At 43.5% G+C, this 18,327-nt stretch overlaps 1 protein-coding gene across 4 annotated transcripts in view; it reads left to right on the top strand.

Moving 5' to 3' along the window:
• Positions 1-2,858: 2,858 nt before the first annotated feature.
• The window catches only part of kaznb (kazrin, periplakin interacting protein b), a 111,334-nt gene continuing 95,865 nt past the window's right edge, over positions 2,859-18,327 (top strand). For all 4 annotated transcript variants that reach the window (XM_076760566.1, XM_076760559.1, XM_076760592.1 and 1 more), the window contains exons 1-2: positions 2,859-2,982; positions 3,110-3,205. In XM_076760566.1, the coding sequence (XP_076616681.1) occupies positions 3,130-3,205 (76 nt within the window). In that variant the 5' untranslated portion in view covers positions 2,859-2,982; positions 3,110-3,129. The remainder of the gene's footprint in view (positions 2,983-3,109; positions 3,206-18,327) is intronic.

Raw genomic sequence — 18,327 nt, 5'->3', positions numbered from 1 at the left:
GGTAATCAGGTTGATTGGTAACAGGTGAGAGTACCATGATTGGGTGTGAAAGGCCCAACCTGGAAAAGCTCAGTCGTTCACAAGCGAGGCCGATGGAGGTAAACAGAGTTCGACTGCAAATGACTTCATTCTGTTTTGATTTACATTTTAGAGAGTTCCAACCTTTTTTGGAATCGGGGATGTCTATAACTGGAAACTACAAGTTGAGAGTAACTTGAAAAGTGTTTTCTGTTGAACCTGCAGCCACACCCGATGGTGATGTCACTGGGACTTGCACCTCCACATCACTGCAGGAGAAAAGTTAAACCACAGGAGGTTAGCGAGACAAGATTTTCAGGTTCATGTTAATCTTTAAGATAAATAAACCACTGAATTACCTAAAGAAGACAGTCATGCTCGCGGCTTTGGGGGGATGTACTAAGACACAGTGGTGTCTTATGCTAAATGCTAATATCAGAATGCTAACATGCTTATGTTAAGCAGGTATAGAGTTTTATCATCTTCCCCATGTAGTTTTTTGAGTAATTTGATTGAGGCTATTATCCCACAGGGCATTTAGCCCTGGTACAATGTAGACATAATTATTTTCATGATCTGTTAGTGCTAATGTTTCTGGAGCAATAATCATTCTGTTGCATTATAGATGTTATGTTGATAGAATGTTAGGAAATGGTGAAATACGTCCGCCACAAATTCCTGAAGTCTTCTTTTTGCCTGTTTCGTCAGTCCTCATGTTAGAGCAGTTGGATCCAGTATTTTTTTTATTTCCCCTGTAAAATTATTGAACGATTAACTGATTTATTGAAATTGTTGCCAATTAATTTTCCGCCTCAGATAATCTCTCAGCTCTAGTGTCAACAGTATTGTTCCAATTTTAATATGTGAGCCGTGTTTTCCTTTTCTACCAACTGATCTGGTTACGTCTAAGGAATCTGCCGCTGGTTTTGAACTATATAGCTATTTGTCTTCCAGATAAAGACAGTCACCAGTGATGGGAGACACAGTAGGAAGGAATGACAGCTGCTCATACATGACAATATACAGCCTCCTGAAAAACCTCACTCTGCCCTTACTTCCTGTTCAAAGAGAATAACATTAAAGCTGATGAAGATGGAGCTGAGATTTATTCTGCTGGGCATTAGTCTCTCAGACTTGAAAGTGAAGACGCGTTTCGAGTCGTCTTCTCATTGTTTGTGAAATGCCAGCGTTCAGTTTGACCTTAGCATTTTGCAGATTTTGCTCGTGTTTGCATGCAGCCACATGCTGTTTGATACTGCGTGTGACGTCGTGATTTCCATCGAACAGCTGCTTGACCTTCTCCTAAGCAAACATACGTAATGGCATAGTTGTTCGCATTCATGCTTTCAATGTGAGGCATGCTTTTCATGTCTTGCCATTATCTTTTCACCTGCAGAACCACCTGCTTAAGTCAACCCGCTGGCCGAGCCTTCCTCCCAGCTCCCACTGTTGCCCATTGAGCGTCCTGCCATTTCCTTTCAAAACAGGAGGATGTGATGCGAGGATGTGAGTGCTGTGGTCAGGTCCCCGGTGAGCTCGCCTTGCAGAGCAGCGGTGTGAGGGATGGCTCCGTGACAATGGGCTTCCTGGCAAAGTTTTTTTTTCTTTTGCTCTGGAGGAAATCGGGTGTTTAACACTGCTTTACATGCTGAGTTTAGTCAGTGCAGAGATGGCCAGAGTGTGATAATGTCTTGGAATAACTGTCTCGTCTGTGTTGAAGGTCTCCATGCCAACTGCTGCACAATGGGTACAATATAGTTAACAGTGCCTCCAAGGCCTGAGAGGATATTTTAAGATCTAGTAACATGTGTTCATTTGATCTCATGGCATGGTTAATTTTTTATTGCAACACCTTCATGCACCTTTTTGCTGCAGTGTTTGAAGCATCTTTTCACACATTCCTGTAAATCTCATTTTTTTTTTACCTCTGCACTGCTTCACCAGAGCTGTTGCACTACATGGAGAGGCAAGATGGGGTTTAGTGGAGTTATTTTTCTGTGGAGCATGAGCTAATTTTTGTTTTATACTCAGCACTTTTCTACAATTCCTTTTCAAGATGAAGCCTCTGGAAACCACTAGCTGTACCAGCCCTACTTTTCACTTTTTATACAACCCTTCCACTTTCTCATCCTCCTTTTTTTTCCCCCTCAGCACGGGGGGGAAGATGAAGCACTCGGGTTTGCTAGAATCTGTTTCCCAGCAGCGGCCCGAGCTCTAAGATGGATCGAGGGGATTTGCATGGGGTGGGGTGGAGATGTGGAGTAAGAGATGTGAGGGAGAACAGGAGAGCAGGAGAGAGAGAGCGATGTTACTGCTGCTACAGCAAATGAGGGCTGTAGAGAGGGGAGGAGGGAGAGGGAGGAGAGAAAAGGGGGCACAGTCACACAGATCAGAAAGCAACAGTCCCGTCCTGTGCCCAGAGGACAGGCGCTGCCGTCTACTCGCACAGAGAGTGAAGGGGGAGGAGGGAGGATTGACTTTTACCTGCCGAAGAAGCCGCAAGTCTCCCCTCGCCTCCCCTCTTCTTTGCGCTTCCCTTCAACCCAGCCTGTCTGGAGCCGCAGAGGACTGTCAGCCAGTACAGACGAAGCACAAGATCAGAGTGCTGGCAGAGCAACTGTGCCTACAGCTCTGCTACCTGCTCTAGCACCCCGTATTACTCTCCCTCTCACATGCACACCAAAATGCTCTCACAGGCACACGTTCAGAGAACTTTCTCTCTCGCGCACACACTTACATGCTGACAAGCAGGCAGCCAGGCAGGCACACACCCCCTCCCATTATCTGTGCGGGGAGCAGTTCTGCTCATATTGGTGTGAGCAGCGAGGGGCTGTATTTCACTCCTCGGCAGCAGCAGCGGCAGCAGCAGAAGCAGCAGCAGGAGCAGCAGCGGCAGCAGCAGGACGCGTCCACAGGAGAGAGCAGTCATCACCAGAGATCACACACCAGCTTCTACAACTGAAGGCAAGCCTCCCCCTGCTCTTCCCCCTCTTCTTTTTTTTCTCTCTTTCCCTTTCTCCTCTTTTTCCATCTTGATGTGACGCAGTGTGGCTGACCTTCCCTCATCCCCCTCCTCTCTCTGTCTCCTCAGCGAGCTCCAGTGGGACAGCCATGGAGGACACTCTCACCTGCAGCCATGCCACCTTCTCCCAGGTGTTTGGACGCCAGGGGCAGCTCATGCAAGCCAGTGAGTAGCCAGGATTACACCCCCCGCCTCCTCATCATTAGCCAGCTGCATGTCCCGCATGTCAGCATAACTGATCTCCACCCTCAGCATTTCTCCCCGGTCCCATCCTCAGTCTTACTGACGTTTTAATTTAGCTTTAGAGGCGCAACAAATCTCTTTTTAAGGTGCAAAAAGATGACAGTATCATAGCTAAAATCTTCCCGGGCTGCTGCTGTGACAAAGCAGAGAGTTTATAGAGGGAGAAAAAGAAACACTGGGGTATTTTTGGGGAGGATGTCAGAGATGTGTGTGCTTATGTAAAGGGCAAGAAGATATAATCAGTTCAGGGCTTTTGTGTCTCATAATAAACAGTGTGATTGTGATTGTAGTTGATGTTTATGTTAGTGCGGCAAGTTGCTGAGGAGCAGGTTGGATGCATTAACTTGTGTAGTATTGCATTTTAAGGAGGGAGCTACAAAAGCACATCTTTATCGGACAGTATTCAGGTTGAACTTGGGGCTGTGGCTCGGCTGTGTTGGGGTTGCATTTTGGCAAAAGCGCTGCACTTTACGGGGACTTGAATGCAGACAGATAAATCTGAACTGGCTGCTTCATGGTTTAGTTGTTGTTTTGTTTAGAGATTTGTTAGCAAAGAACATTTCTGCATGTTTTCAGTAATTTGATTGAATCCTGAAGTTGCAGATTTTCTTTTACTGTCAGGTATTGAAGCAGTAACACAGATTCTACCTTAAATATATGCATAATGCAGGTGTGCAGCATTAGAGAGGTTGAGTCTGACAGGCTGAGAGACTATCAGAGATGCTCACAGACTGATAGCTAAATTATTAAAAACCGACTATCAAGATTTTCAGGAGTGCAGAAACATTCAAGACAACCATGGAGCTCTGCAAATGAAGCACACTTCTGTGATATCTTATTATGTAATGCACATGGTCAGAATACATATTTCTACCGGGAGGGAACATAAAACAGGAGACTGACTCGCTTCCAGAATGAAAGTGTCCGCTGCATCCTCCCTCATCTAGCCTGTTAGTCAATGCCTTTGATGCCTCTACTCACCCATAAATGCAAAGTGATTCTTCACATAGCGCTATGATGGATAATGAGGAGCGCCCAGGGCAGATACCAAAATAAAACTGCCTGTAGAGTTGCATCTTATAGATTAACTTTGCCACATCAGTTTTGAATTCCCGTGTTTTCCTTCATTACCACCTGGAGAGAGAGAGAGACACGCATCTGAGCATCGGAGTTTCAAAGCCAGTGTCATTAACGACAACCCTGCTAAGACAGCACTTTGTGTAGCTAATAATGGAAACATGTCAGTCATTTTCCTGAGCTGGAAAACTCATGCTTCTTTACACGTGTTTCTTAATGAGCTGTGCTGCTGGATTTCATCTGTTTCATCTTTCATCTGGGATTTATTTCACCTGTTTTATATGTGGAGTTACTTGAGAAGATAAACATGAAGATCCAGCGCAGTGGATTGTTGTCTTTGCTGATGTTCTTCACCCCCTCTTTGAGCACGAGCGCCCTTTTATAAATAATGCACTTTGTTTGAATGTATCAGTGGGCTCAGTAATGTGTTGATAAGAGCGTAAAGGGTTGCAGGGCCCTGATGAATATTCTGCTTCAGACAGGCGGCACTCTGGAAACATATTTACTAAATGAGTGGAGTTGGAGTGCTGCTGATCTGCTGCGTGTCTCACTGGTTTCATATTTTCATGGTGTGGTCCCCTCAGGAATTACATGCAAATAACACAAAAACTGGAAAAGTCCAACATGTGATGCAAGGTACTCAAACGCACGCAGAATTCTTCACATATACTGACCTTGTGTTAATCTGTGCGCAGGCGTTTTTCCACAGTCCTGTCCTGTGTGTGTGTGACTGGGTCAGTTTGTCTGGAGGGCATCACCGTATATAAAAGGGAGGTAAAACAAGAAGAGGGTGTGGCGGTGCTGGAGAGTTGTATCACGTCATGGCTGACAGCTGAGCCAGTATAGCCTTCAAAATAAAAGTGGGACTGGTTTAGAAATCTGAAAATCTACATCAAAATACACAGGGGGGGTAATTGGATGATGAAAGAGAGACAACAACTACGAAATCCAATGTGCACTCAGTTGGCAGTTTATTATGTACACCTAGATTAAACTAATGCAGTCTAATGCAACGGTGCTGCAGTAAATCATGAAGGTTAGAATTTGTGGAAACTGTTGATTCAACTTTCTGATCATTTTGGAGGCAGCAGTCTGTGGCCCTGTTCAATTATGTTGCATTATACAGACAGATGTCCTCATTAGTTTGTCCCAGGCTAAATAAAGGAAACACCTGTCTGTGTAATGCAGTACAGTTAAACAGCATGGCTAAAAAAGTAAAGATTTAAGCTTTAAACTTAGTTTTTTTCAGCAGAAATATGTTTTTCCCCTCATATTTCTTTGCTTATTAATCCCCTCATAACCACGTCAGATTGATCCTCCGATCACCTGGTTGGGTGCCACTGGTGTATGTCACTTATTCCTGAAGTGAAACTCTAAGTTAATAAGGAACAATGAATCCCTGCACAGCCTCACCGCTATTCCTCTCAGCTCATGACACTAACTAATTTCTAGAAATCCTGTATCTGTTTTCAGCCAGCCCACTGTGTCTGTTTGTTTTATCATGAAAGGCCTCATGAAAGTGCGCTGCGATGTGTATACACTATCTGCCTCATGCAAATTCTGTTTGATTGTTCCACAATGAACGGGTTAGTTGTCAGAGTGGATGCACAAGCATGAGGGGCAAATCTAACAGATATGCAAATCACAGTTCCAGTTCGGCGGCTGTTGCTTTTTGATGTATTTGGCTGAAATTGGGTTTTATGCTAAGTGACTGACATTCTTTCTTTGTTTTGTTTTTTTATGGAAAAATGTTGTGAGCAAAGGAACTTATGATGAGAAGCTGAGAGCTGTTAGTACACAAGTTCAACAGCATCTAAAAATTCTAGATGTGTTCTATAATTTGCAGCCTTTCAGCGTTTGAAGTGTGAAGTGCTTAGTCTAATACTTCCATGGACAACATACAGTATTAAGCAAAGCTGTACCAAGAGTGTCCTCTTGTTCTAACAGCGTTTTTTCATTAGTACATCTTTCCTGTGACTGTAATTTAGCCCCGAGCAAATGGCAAGTGAAACCACTGTTTCTGAGAACCACATGCATTATTCACTACATCTTGACTTTCTTTGTGTTGCCTCCTCATCGCTGGTTGAATTCCCTACTCTTTATCTTTGCTTTTAATTTTACCAACATTTTGTCCTACTTCTTGCCCTGAAACTGCTTGCGGCAACAAAAAGGTCATGAGTTTTTACAGCTACGTGGGAAAAAAAGCCCCTCGTGTTATAACACTACGCTTGCACAAATCCCCTGCAAGCTCAGACTCTGCTTCCTCCTGCCCAGATGACCATGGCCCTGACAGTGCAGCCGTTTCAGTCACCTTTCTGCTCCACTGGACCAATGTGATGTGAGAATAGGCGCAGTGTAAGATTGTTCGCAGTGTAGTCCAAGAGGTCCATAGAGGCCTATAACTCTGAATATCTTCAATATCCCACATGTGTAGAGCTGTCCTCATGTCTCTGCTTAGGGAGGTCAAGGTGCTGGCTTATGGCCAACGTTCTCATCCCTATTAGTCTCCCGGGCTGCCGGCCATCAAACCTAATAGTAATATCATTCAGATAGAGAAATGCTCTTTAAAGTGCTCCTTTAATTGAGTCGTTTTCAGTGCAGGTGTGTACTGAAACTAATCCCACTGGAGCTGACAGAACTGATGTAAGTTATGATCATCTTTCCTCCTCCATCTCTCGGTAAAGGCCTAATCCGATATATTAAATATGCAAATAATAATTGTAGCCACTGCTGAACTGGACTTGTACATCCCTCACATTGGTTTATGCACTCTCACTTACATTATTGATCCGAGTTCCTTGGTATCCCCCACAGCACTGAAAATCACTCCACCACTGTAGATACAGGCCTAATTTAGATCCCCCTCTCTCTTCTAATCCCAATATTGGATTAAGAACAGCAGTAGTGCTGAGAGTGGCGGACCTCACGTGCCTGTCAGTCAGTATATCCAGATGCGTAGCGACAGCCTCGGGCCAGTCAGGCCAACCCTGTAATTCCACATAAGCGTGCTGTAAATATCAGGTTTCAGTTTAAAGTCAATCGCTTGTTGGTGAAAAACATGAACGAGCCGTGTTTTAATGTATAGCAGTGTGGTAATTTTTATTGATTTGCGGAGCATAATTACATGCATTTAGTTGCATGCACTCGTCTTCGTGGCAGGGGATCACATGTATCTTCATTAGCACACTTTCCCTCAGGATGATCAATAAACCGATGGGAGTTCACTGACTGCGCTAGTTGGGTGTTTTCTCTCAGAATTGACGTGTGTGCTCTTTGACAAGAGATCAACGTCCTCTCCTTGACTGACAGGAGTTCCCCGACTGACTGGAGAGACTGTGTTGAGGAGATGTCGAGCTTCATGAACTCCTGAGCAGTTAACTCACAGCATGGCGAGACAGATACTTGGCTAGAGTGGTGCGATACAACATGTGCTGCATGATGGAGCTGCTAGCAGACTGTGAGGTTTATGCTAGCGAGCAAGGCTGCGGCTCCCAAGAATGGACTGCTACCACGTCCATCCTCGCTGATACATGTTTATTATTCTTGAATTTTACTATAGTTTTGCTATTACAGCCCTTGATTACAATCATCTCTGTGAGGCTGTACTGTACTTAGACACAATGATGCTTTAAGCTAATGCTAATGTCAGCATGCTGTAAACTTATTTACAATGCTAACATGCAGGCCCAATGTTTATATATGATCACCATCTTAGTTTAATGTATTAGCGCCTTAACATTTGCTGGTTAGTGCTAAACACAAAGGAAAGCTGAGGCTGATGGGAAGTATTTTGGTAGGAACCAAAGTATTTGACCTGCTAGTGGTGCTGGAGGAACAGTTAAGGGCTCACCAGTTATAACAATCCGCCCTGAGAGGGACATAAATGCGTGTAAAGAAATTTCAGTACAATCCATCCAATACTGAGATGTTTCACTCAAAATCACAAATGTTTACCTCAAGGTGTCGCTAGAAGAAAATGTCAGAGGATCGCCAAGGCCATTGGGGTTCATCCTCTGGGGACCATCAACATCTGGAGCAAATTTAATCACAATCCATCCAATAGTTGTTGAGATATACCTGGTTTAAGAAAAGGTAAAGATGGTCAATGTGTCTGCTGTTATGAGAGAGAATTTGAGGATGAAGTTACAATATTTATGTATTCATTTGATAAAACACTCTCACCACAAGGGCCATTTAGTAGCTGTGCTGGAGCTTTATGGCATGATCTTCCTCAGCGGGTGGAGTTTGCCCAGCTTTTAGAGGTTTTGTGAAGACTGAGCTTTCGGTCTCAGCTGTGTTTATTTATGCTTTATATTTCTGAACAGGTGACGCAGCATAATGCTTCACTATGTTTTGCAAAACGAATTTCCACCTGACAGATGCTGCGTCCCACAAAAGGCAATTTGTTGCTGCAGCCACCACCAAACTCAATGTGTTTTATTATATCTCCTGGATTTATTGAAGATGAAGTGCTTTGCTCTTTCTAAGACATTTCATACATTGTTGCATTGTTTCAAAGGATTGTAGTAATTTCTAACACTCTGAACTGTTGTGCGTGCTCTTTCTCTTAATCTCTCTTTCTCTTCTTGTCTCTCTCTGACACACACTCTCATGGAAAAGTGAGGTTACTGCAAAATTTTAAGTGGATGCACAGAAGCTGAACACTGTGCGCTGAGCGAACACATCTCCCGGATTTAATACTCACTCATCTCCACCACTTTAAAGCAGCTAAATTTGTCACTGCTCGATCTGCTCCACACCGAGCTGCCAGCAAGGCAGTTTAAGGTATGAACAACAGCAGCTTTCACAGGGAGGGCTAATCCTGCTCATCTTGGTGTCTGTGAAATTACGTGTGTGGATCTGTCCGGTTTTGTGTAATTGTGTGACTTTGTGGTGAAAGTTGGTGCGAGTAGTTTACTTCCTTCCACTGATCTTATCCTATTCTTAATGAATTCATCACCTCCAGAGCAGCTTGCAGTGTGCTGTTCACGTCCCCGCCGTGTTTTCTGCGTCATTGAACCCCTCTTGCCTGACTGTCTGCTGACTCTGCATATCTGCCTCACTGTGCCCAGTGCTGCTGGCCTCTTTCTCCCTCTCTGCCTGCCTTAAACCCCTTAGTTACAGTGTGCAGCCTTCTGCAGACACATGCTGTGAGCTGCTTCCCGAAACACCAGTGTTCATCTTACAATACACCACAAAGCAGACAGAGACAGGGAGAGGAGGAGAAGGAGGCTGGGACCAGATGACAGTCAGCACTCCAATTGAGAACTTTAAGAGAATTTACATTTGTAGAAAATAAATTTCAAAGTCCTGATCTGCAAAACTGTCACTGTACTGCAGCTAACATAAAGTACCAGAGCTGAAAAAATGTTTAAGCTTTGTTATACAGCTCAGCATGACTGTAAATACTACGCTATTCCATCAGACATCCCACCTCTTTTCGCTCTCTGCACTACGGCACTGTGATGCAAACAGCAATCCTAAGGAGAATCTGGTGTGCTGTGAGTCTGTATAAATTTGCATCAGTAGTTAGTGCAGGCGCTCCTGTGGTGATGAAATATGGCCTATTCTCCCGGGTGCTTCTTCTTAACATGCAGGGCACGCCGTGCACGGATGGGAGTGACAGTGCACACTGTGTGCACGTCAGTGTTACAATGAGAGAACGAGAGTTTCAGTTGGATTGACTCGCTGCGTGTGACTGGAAAATATTAACAGCTCCAGAAGCGTTTAGTTTTAGTTCAAATGGGGTGATTTGTTTCCATGAAAAATGTCTCTATTTAGAAAGAGACACCCTGTGTATGTTAGATTCTTAAAGGTTATCTCTGCAAATTATAGATAAGAAACAGCAGCACACTTTTTTTTGTCAAAGTACATAAAGTTCAACAATGTTTTGACAGTGGAAAAGTTAATGAGCAGAGCTATTTTGAACGCGCACTGTAAATCAGATATGCTCTCAAGTCGAGAAGCTTGACTGTACGCGGACTTTGCTACCAGCTTAGCACAAAGGGAGGAATATACTTAATGCCGAGAGTCTCTTAAGATGTGTACAGAGCGTGGATGTCAGAGAGGAGCTGAATTTAATTCAACTTGAGAGATCACAAGAGCGCTGAAGCAGCCGGAGCTCATGATCATAAGAAAAGGCTCATTGTGAAACGATCCATCTTTCTTTTTGCAAGGAGGTTGTGAAATGAGTTGTGCATCACAACAGATAAGTGTGAGTGTGTCCACATGTGTGAACCAACCAGCCAACCCCACTACAGTGATATCAGGCTCAATGCCCGCTTTGTACTCATGCCCCATGGTAATACGTCTTAAGGCGGGTATGGAGTCACTAGTTTGTCATATTACATTACATTACATGCTAGTTTTGTTTGAGGATTTGTTACTGACATCGAACTCACCAGAGCAAATGGCTCAGTGAAGTCCCACATCTAACACTTAATGCTCTTACAAATGTCTGGGGAATTTAACATAAGTCTGCAGCGCTACGAGGACGCTTCAGTGATTCTGAATGCACTGGAGCACCTGTTGAGCACAGCAGCACTGCTCCACGGTCTTCATCTTTGCCCTTTTAGCCACTAGAATACAGTCCCAGGATAAAAACATCCTCCACTTAGTAACTTAAACTCACACTTTAGTGCAAAAACAGATGGCTCCCTCATTACAGGAGTATGAAGTGCAGTAAAGCCTTAGTGTTGGCTAATTTGACTTTATTTTTTATGTATTATGCTAAAAACACCCGTATAAACAGGCCACACTGCAAAAATAAAGCAAAATATTACCAGGTGGAGTAAGGCTTGACATATGGTAGAAACAAAATAATAAGTTTACTTTAATGGTTAAATAATAAGAATCAGGCGCAGCAATTAGCATCTCGTTACACAAGTTTTTAGAAGCTACACAAGATAACTAACATCTGTTCCTCCATTTCTGGTGCATCAGCCCCACAAAATCAAGCTTAGAGTAAGTTCGCGCTTGCTCTTATGATTCATTTACATTCACATCAGCTTACTGACAGCTTTTCACTTCAGTCAGTCAGTCAGATTTTGGCACGACCCCTGTGAGCCGATCATTTTGCTGGCTACAAACTTTGAAATCTGTCGTTTCAGGCTGCAACTGACGTGACCCACCTCCACCCCTTAGCGTTTCGTTCTCTTTTATTCGTGCAAACGGCACGACAAAACATGAGCAAAGACAACTGAACAAAAAATATTGTACTTTGAGGTAAATGTGGCTGAAGTCAGCAAAGGAATTGAGCATTGATTGCACAAAGGACATGACGCTTTGTGCACTCCATGACTTTTTGGGGTAGAACTGCCACAGAGGAGGCAAAAACAAAAACATAGAGGCAGACAAGACTCCATCAGACAGATGTGACGACACTGTAAGATGATTTCACATGTCCATTCAACTCTTCCTATTGTATGCACTGCTCTATGTCAAATACATTCATTACAGCTGCAAATAATTATTTTATTGCTTAATCTGCTGATTATTCTCTCAGTTAAGTGTTCTCTGAATCTAGAAAATAGAGAAAAATGGCTGTTGGAATTCCCCTCAAGTGTCTTGTTTTGTCCAACCAACACCCAAAGATATTCAGTTTACAGTGATATGAACAGAGAAAAGCAGCGTGTGGACAGAGCTGAGACCTTGAACACAGACTATAGATCAGAGGCTCCGTCCTGGTCCACAACCGCATCAGACCAGCAATTGCACGAGGGGCTTTTTTGCATCACAACTCTGATGTCATTTCTTTCTGCTCCATAGATGTGTGCTTGGAGAGGCACGCTCAGCATCATTAAACAGCGCTCAGCTCTCTCCTCTCCAGCACAGTCTGTGGAGTGTTTGATGTGAGAGAGAAGTGAAAAAGCCCACGAAATATGGCAGCAATGGTTTTCTCTGCACAGGAGTGTCTAACTTGCTAATATGTGGAGTTGATGCGCCTTTGAACTGCACAGAGTTGTTTACCTGCACGGTGTTAATGAATGATAGTGGGTAATACCTGCAGCCTGAACCCAGAGTGGCTCATCTGCTATTAGAAACCTGCTCTGAAATTGAATTTTCGAGCATCAAAGTGACTGATAAAGATAATGGATTCAGAACTGTCACCGCATATTAGAGCAAATTTGAAGTTCAGCTATTTAATCCCCATCTGTCTCATTTCAGGTTAGTCAGTTGCGTGCTACCTGCCATTGTGCTCGGGTACAAAGATTCGCTGACCCACTTTCATCCACCCTGAAAGACAGACGCAGACACTTGCTCACAAAGAGTCCTAATTGGGCTGCAGCCATGTCACCAGTGCCGCCTGTAGGCCCCGGCTCTCAAAAGGCACTCCAGCGTGCAGCCTCTGGATTTTTAAAATGTCATGTTTGAGCTCACACAGGTCTGCTCTAACAAGCAGTGTTACCCCCGACTCAGAGAAAAGACAAGAGGATCCTTATTTCCCCTCCTTATCTCATCTGATGCAGAGAGATTTCATCTCCGCTGTCTGCCAGTTGTATCTTCAAAGTTTTTCCTTAAGCTCATTTTCATGCTTTATGGTTGCTGCTGAAAACAGCTCGTAGCGATGCGTCTTGCCTTGCTGGGTCCACTTTAGGCTGGAATATACTTTGTGTTCCTGTGGATAAACAGCCAAATGTCGACATTGTGACACTGTGGTGAGATATGCTACAAGACAAAAGACTGAAACAAATTTTTTCTTTAACTATCTGCTGCTGATGGTGAAGCTCAGATTGAGATTTATTGTATGAGAGGTAAAGATAAGTGTTCCTCCAACAATGAAGGACACAATGCAAATGCAGAGCGATGTTTTGTTTAAAGGAAGCTCTTGTCTTTTCCTGCTGCTGTCGCTGTCACTAATGCTGTCTTCCTCCACCTCCACGTATTACCCACAGCTCAATGCGATGTGCTCGAATCAAAGTGATTTGGGGAAATATTTGAAGTTACTAACTGATGTAGGAGTAGATGAGGTAGTTTGCGGCGAAGTGAATAAATTGAAACACAGTGACTCCTAAATGCACCGAACAACAACAAAGCGTTGTTATGTAAGAAGACCCGAGGGTGGATTTTTTTCTTTATAGGCTATACGGCTGTTAAAGGATTTCACTGCTTTCTGTGCTGCCTTTAGCTGCTCCTGCTCTGTAATTGAATTATTCAAGACGTGTCATGGATGCTGACATTAACTTTCACCCTGACGATGAGTCGAAGTCATCTGAAGGGTCCGTCTCCTGGCCCCTGACGTTTTGTAAAAGCAGACTGCTACCCACCTTTTTGCTGTTACACACATCATTACACCTGAGCTGCTCTTTATCTGTAAATTAATTACCTGTGTGTCTTGGCTGAGTGGAGGAATTTGAGCGAGAGTCACAATCCTCTGCGAGTGGTTTCATTAGGTGTTGAAGAGGAGGCCGCAGGCAGATTATCAAAGGGCCATCGCAGGCTTTTATGTTCAGTCAATGGTTCAGCACTCCCCCTGAGATTTGTTTTTCTAAAGTCTTTGAGTCAAAGGAAGAAAGAGAAACCTGGATCGCTCCGTGCTGATCTCTTGTACTTCACACTAGGTGGCACACTGATCAAAGTTATGTGAAAAATCAGCGGAGGGCACTTTACCCAGGCTTTCTCTGGACTTGTTAAGCACCATATTTTAATTATACATCACTAACAGGTTCTGGAGAGCACAGAAATGAGCCTTTTGTTGTGATAAAACCCGTAATTCTTTGGAGAAAATTACACTTTTATTGTTGAAAGTGCAGTTTGTGGAGTTGTTGCATAGATGAAAGGTTAATATGAATGAAACAGACTTTTTTCATTGGCTTTAATGGAGTATTTAACGCAATGTTTGATGTTTCTCTGAGTCACTTAGTGGAGGCAGTGGCGGAAGTTTAGAGAGGTTGCACAAGTGTATTCACACTTCTCTTTGTCACCGCTTCACTCGCAGCTCTTCAGACCACAGTCAGTGAGACAGCTAAGAGAGGTACATTTTCATTTCACGCTGTTGCAGCATCTATCAAAGCTACCAGGTGGTGGCAATGTTGCTGTGGGCAAAATGAAATCCCTCCTGCAGTTTCTGCCTCCACACTGGAGCTTCATGCTCTAATGCAGAGCTGGTTGACACAGTGAGATGCGGCTCTCTCCATCGCAGTCGGTCTTGAGGGATTTGACCTCAGCTGACTCTCTGTGGCCTCTCTCGAGCAGGTCAATGTGAGACTTCCATTGCATATCGTAGGCTTGTACATCAGAGATTGTGCAGAGACATCTTGAACGATAATACGGCCAACTATTGAGAGTGAAACCTTCAGGATTAAGGTCCCGAGTTGAGAGGAGCGTTTGATCTGTTATCTGATATTTTCAGACATGCAGAACACAAATTGCATCATAATATCAGGACTTGAGATTCATGTGAGATGAAGTCTGTGCCCGTGTTGACAAAATCAGCCATAACCCCATCTGCATGCTCCCATACTTTTGTCTGGGGCTGTTTTTCATGGTTTCAATCATTGGAAATCTTGAAGGGACACTATTTTACAGGCAGACTGAAACTGAAAACACTTGTATAATGTCTTGTGCGGCTCTGGAGAAGCTTTTTCTAAAGACTGAGACAACTGTATCATCTCTGTTAAGGCTTTGAGACTTTTTTTTTTAACTAAAAGCCTTCATTACAAACTGGAGCAGAGGGCTTTGAGAGATGTGGGCGTGTGCAGGGCAGTGACAGTTTAATGAAATTTGCTATTAAGTTGCATTATGGGAAATGTAGGGCTGATCCATATGAGAGACTGAAAGTCAGGATATGCTGCTTCAGGAAGGAAAACTTTTTAATCTGTCTTTGATGAGTCCCTCAACCTGATGTCAGTGCAACACTAAATTGCTGGAGAGCTGAAGCTACAACATGCAATGACATTTTAGATAATAGTGTGTATCCAACCTTGTGGCAGCACTTTGGGTGGGCCCTTTGTTGCTTCAGCCTAACAATACCTCTGTGAGGTCCATAAAAATCATGGCTTTCAGGAACAACTTGACTGTCCTGCACGGAGCCCTGACCTCGACCCCGTCCCCGTTCCTTTGGGACGGATTGAAATTCCTGTAACATCAGCGTCCGACCTCATAAATGCTCTTGTGAGTGAGCGGTGGAGTCTCCACATCAAGGCTTTCACTGAAGCATGAGGGCTGTTTATAGCAACAGATTAACGCCCAGTTGTTTAAAGGAGATGTTGAACAATCCCATGCAGGTGTAATTTGAGGTGTGCCAATACTTTTGGCCATGTAATACATTTTACACCGAATATTTCTCATCTGTTTTTGTTAACTGCCAACAAGCCGCTCCCAACAGTCTTAAGAAGCTACAGATTACACAGGGTCCTGTGGTGGTTTGTGGTCCCTTGAGTTGTTTTCATTCTCATGTAGGTCTGTCTTGCTGTTAATTAGTATGCTTACGCACTGTGAGATCGACTGAGTGAAATACTGTATTTATATGTGTTAGCAGACTTGAAACAGGGAGGTGAATTGAATCCTTGATTTGGTTGGCTAAAGCGGTTTTGGGTTGTATGAGAAAATGATTATGAAAATGTGAGTTACAGGAGGAAGGCTGTGCTCTTCTCGTTCGATCATGAATTTTGATTTGTTGTTTGCTGGTGAAAATGCAGTGTGGAGAATCTGCAGGGAGAGCTGAAAGATGCTCCAGCCCTGCAGGCCTCATTGTGAGGATGTTTTCCTCCAGGCTGCCCTCGAGGTCTTTACTGTCTTATCTTACTGAATGTAATACAAGAAAAATTAAGAACCTGTTTGAGGAGAAATGAGGTAATCTACCGTTCCCTGGAGAACCCACAGATGTTGCATTTATGTATTCAATTCTAATTTAAAGTCTAACCAGTGAAACCAGACAAAAATCAACCTTTTAGTCAAACTCTGGCCCATCTGGAGTTTAGATTTATCATACTCACTATATTGTATTTTATATTTAGAGACCACAGATTATGTTTCATGAGTTGTTGACATACATTTTAAAAAACTAAACATCGTAGCGATAAGAGGCAGCAACCTCTCGTGTTCTTATGTTTAAGCTACACTTGCATTGTTTTGACTAGACAGTAGAAGAAGATGCAACATGAAATTTAGTTCAGACATTCATGTCCTCCTCAGGATGAAATGACACTTGATCATTGATCCATTAACTTTTCATCTAGCACCATCACCAGGTCATTTTATTTTTTTTTTATTATTATTTTAGCGAGTGTTAGCATGCAAAACTCTAAAAAGAGGAGGGTAAACATTCCAGACATCAGCATGTTAGCATTGTGGTTCTGTGCAGACGTTAGCATTGAGGACAAAGCAGCAAGTATATCCTCACAAAGCTGCTAACGTGCCTTATTTTCCAGTTTGAAGATACTCTTGATCGACCTATAAGTAAAACAAATGCAATCAAAAGCATTTTGTGCATCAGTATTTCATACATACAAAGTATGCAAAATAGGCGTGTGATATTCTTTCCTGTAACTGGCTGAAGAGTTGAGTGTCTTGATGCAAATCAGATCAGATCAGATACAGTTTAGTATCTAAAGCCAGAACATGCCTGTTGCATTGTTGGAACTGTGGAAATGAGAGTGAAATGCGGATTGGAGGGATCCCCGCGCTCGCTGTGGACAGAGAAGAGATGCCTGGCAGTCTGCCTCAGCCTCTGTCTGCCTGATTGTTTTTGGCAGATTCTCTGATTTCAGCTTCAGCTCTCGGGGAACACCACAACACAAAGAAACACAGAACCAGAGCAGTTTGTTTTCCACAGAGGTCAATCTCCTAAATCCACTGTTACAATTATGCACTCCGTGTTCACATATTCCCAGACAAAGCCCTGCACACACAAAAGCCTCCATCTGCTGCGCATCGGACGTCGGTGGGCACTAGCCAGAGGGAAAGGATCAAATGCTTGTTGAGGAGGTGTGGAAGCATGACATTGGAGTGAAATGCAACGTATCTGCCATTTTTGAAATGTGTGTGAGCCAGACATGAAGATAAAAAAGATTTGTGGAGCATGCTGTAATATGCTCGCAACGCACAGAAGACAAATTCTCTCAAATTAATCCCGTTCTGATCTTTCTGCATTTCATGGACGATGCATCCTGACATGAAATGCTTTCAGAGTATTCCTTTAGGGAAAAGCGTCCAATTTCTCAGGGGAATTGCAGTGCGCAGACTCTCAGTGGGTGAATTGGACAATCTGCAGATAGCGATGCAGAACAATGAAGCAGACAACAAAATTACAGGCTTGTGTTGATACTATCAGATGCGGAGGGGGATTCAGTTATTTCTATGCAAAGCAAACTTTGCTAAGCTATAATTGATCCGTCCAAATCCCTGCGTTTGAACAAACTTGCAACTAGCTTTACAGTGGCATGTTTTCCAAAGCCTCAAAATGAGCATTCGCCCGCTTCCACACTGAGTGTGGGAGATGGTGTTATACCCCTGGTTTACGTTCAATACAGACTTTTGTCCCCCAACAAGATTGGGTTGTGTATTTATCTGGCGCTGGTGTAATTGAAATGTGGCCGAGCGCTCTCTCTTAGGATTGCCTCAGATTCTCACACACTCCCCGATCCTTTCATCTGACTTCTGGGGCTCGAAGAGTGAAGTTCTTGGAGTCTCCTCAGATTGCTTTGGCAGAGGCTGATTGGCTACTGTGACTGTAACTCGAGGCCCCCAAAGTGAGCCGAAGCAAAAGAGCCATTTTAATATTATTCCCATCACACGTCCTGGTGGGACGGCTGACTGAACCCATTTGAATAGATTTTACTGTATTCCGCACATCTGCATTAAAACCCTCCCTTGATCATGTTTTGTGTGATTTCACAAATTAACAACCATCACATACAGCAACTGGAACAGATATTTTTCCTGGAGGAGGAATTATATTTTATGAGTGAGCTGTTTTTGTTTTTTTTTCCTTCTTCCCTATGCACATTATATTCTCCTTTCACAAG

This window comes from Chaetodon auriga, chromosome 2 (assembly GCF_051107435.1).
Source record: "Chaetodon auriga isolate fChaAug3 chromosome 2, fChaAug3.hap1, whole genome shotgun sequence".
Taxonomy (NCBI): domain Eukaryota; kingdom Metazoa; phylum Chordata; class Actinopteri; order Chaetodontiformes; family Chaetodontidae; genus Chaetodon; species Chaetodon auriga.
The sequence above is the reverse complement of the archived record's forward strand: the minus strand, read 5'-3'. Positions and strand labels throughout refer to the sequence as shown.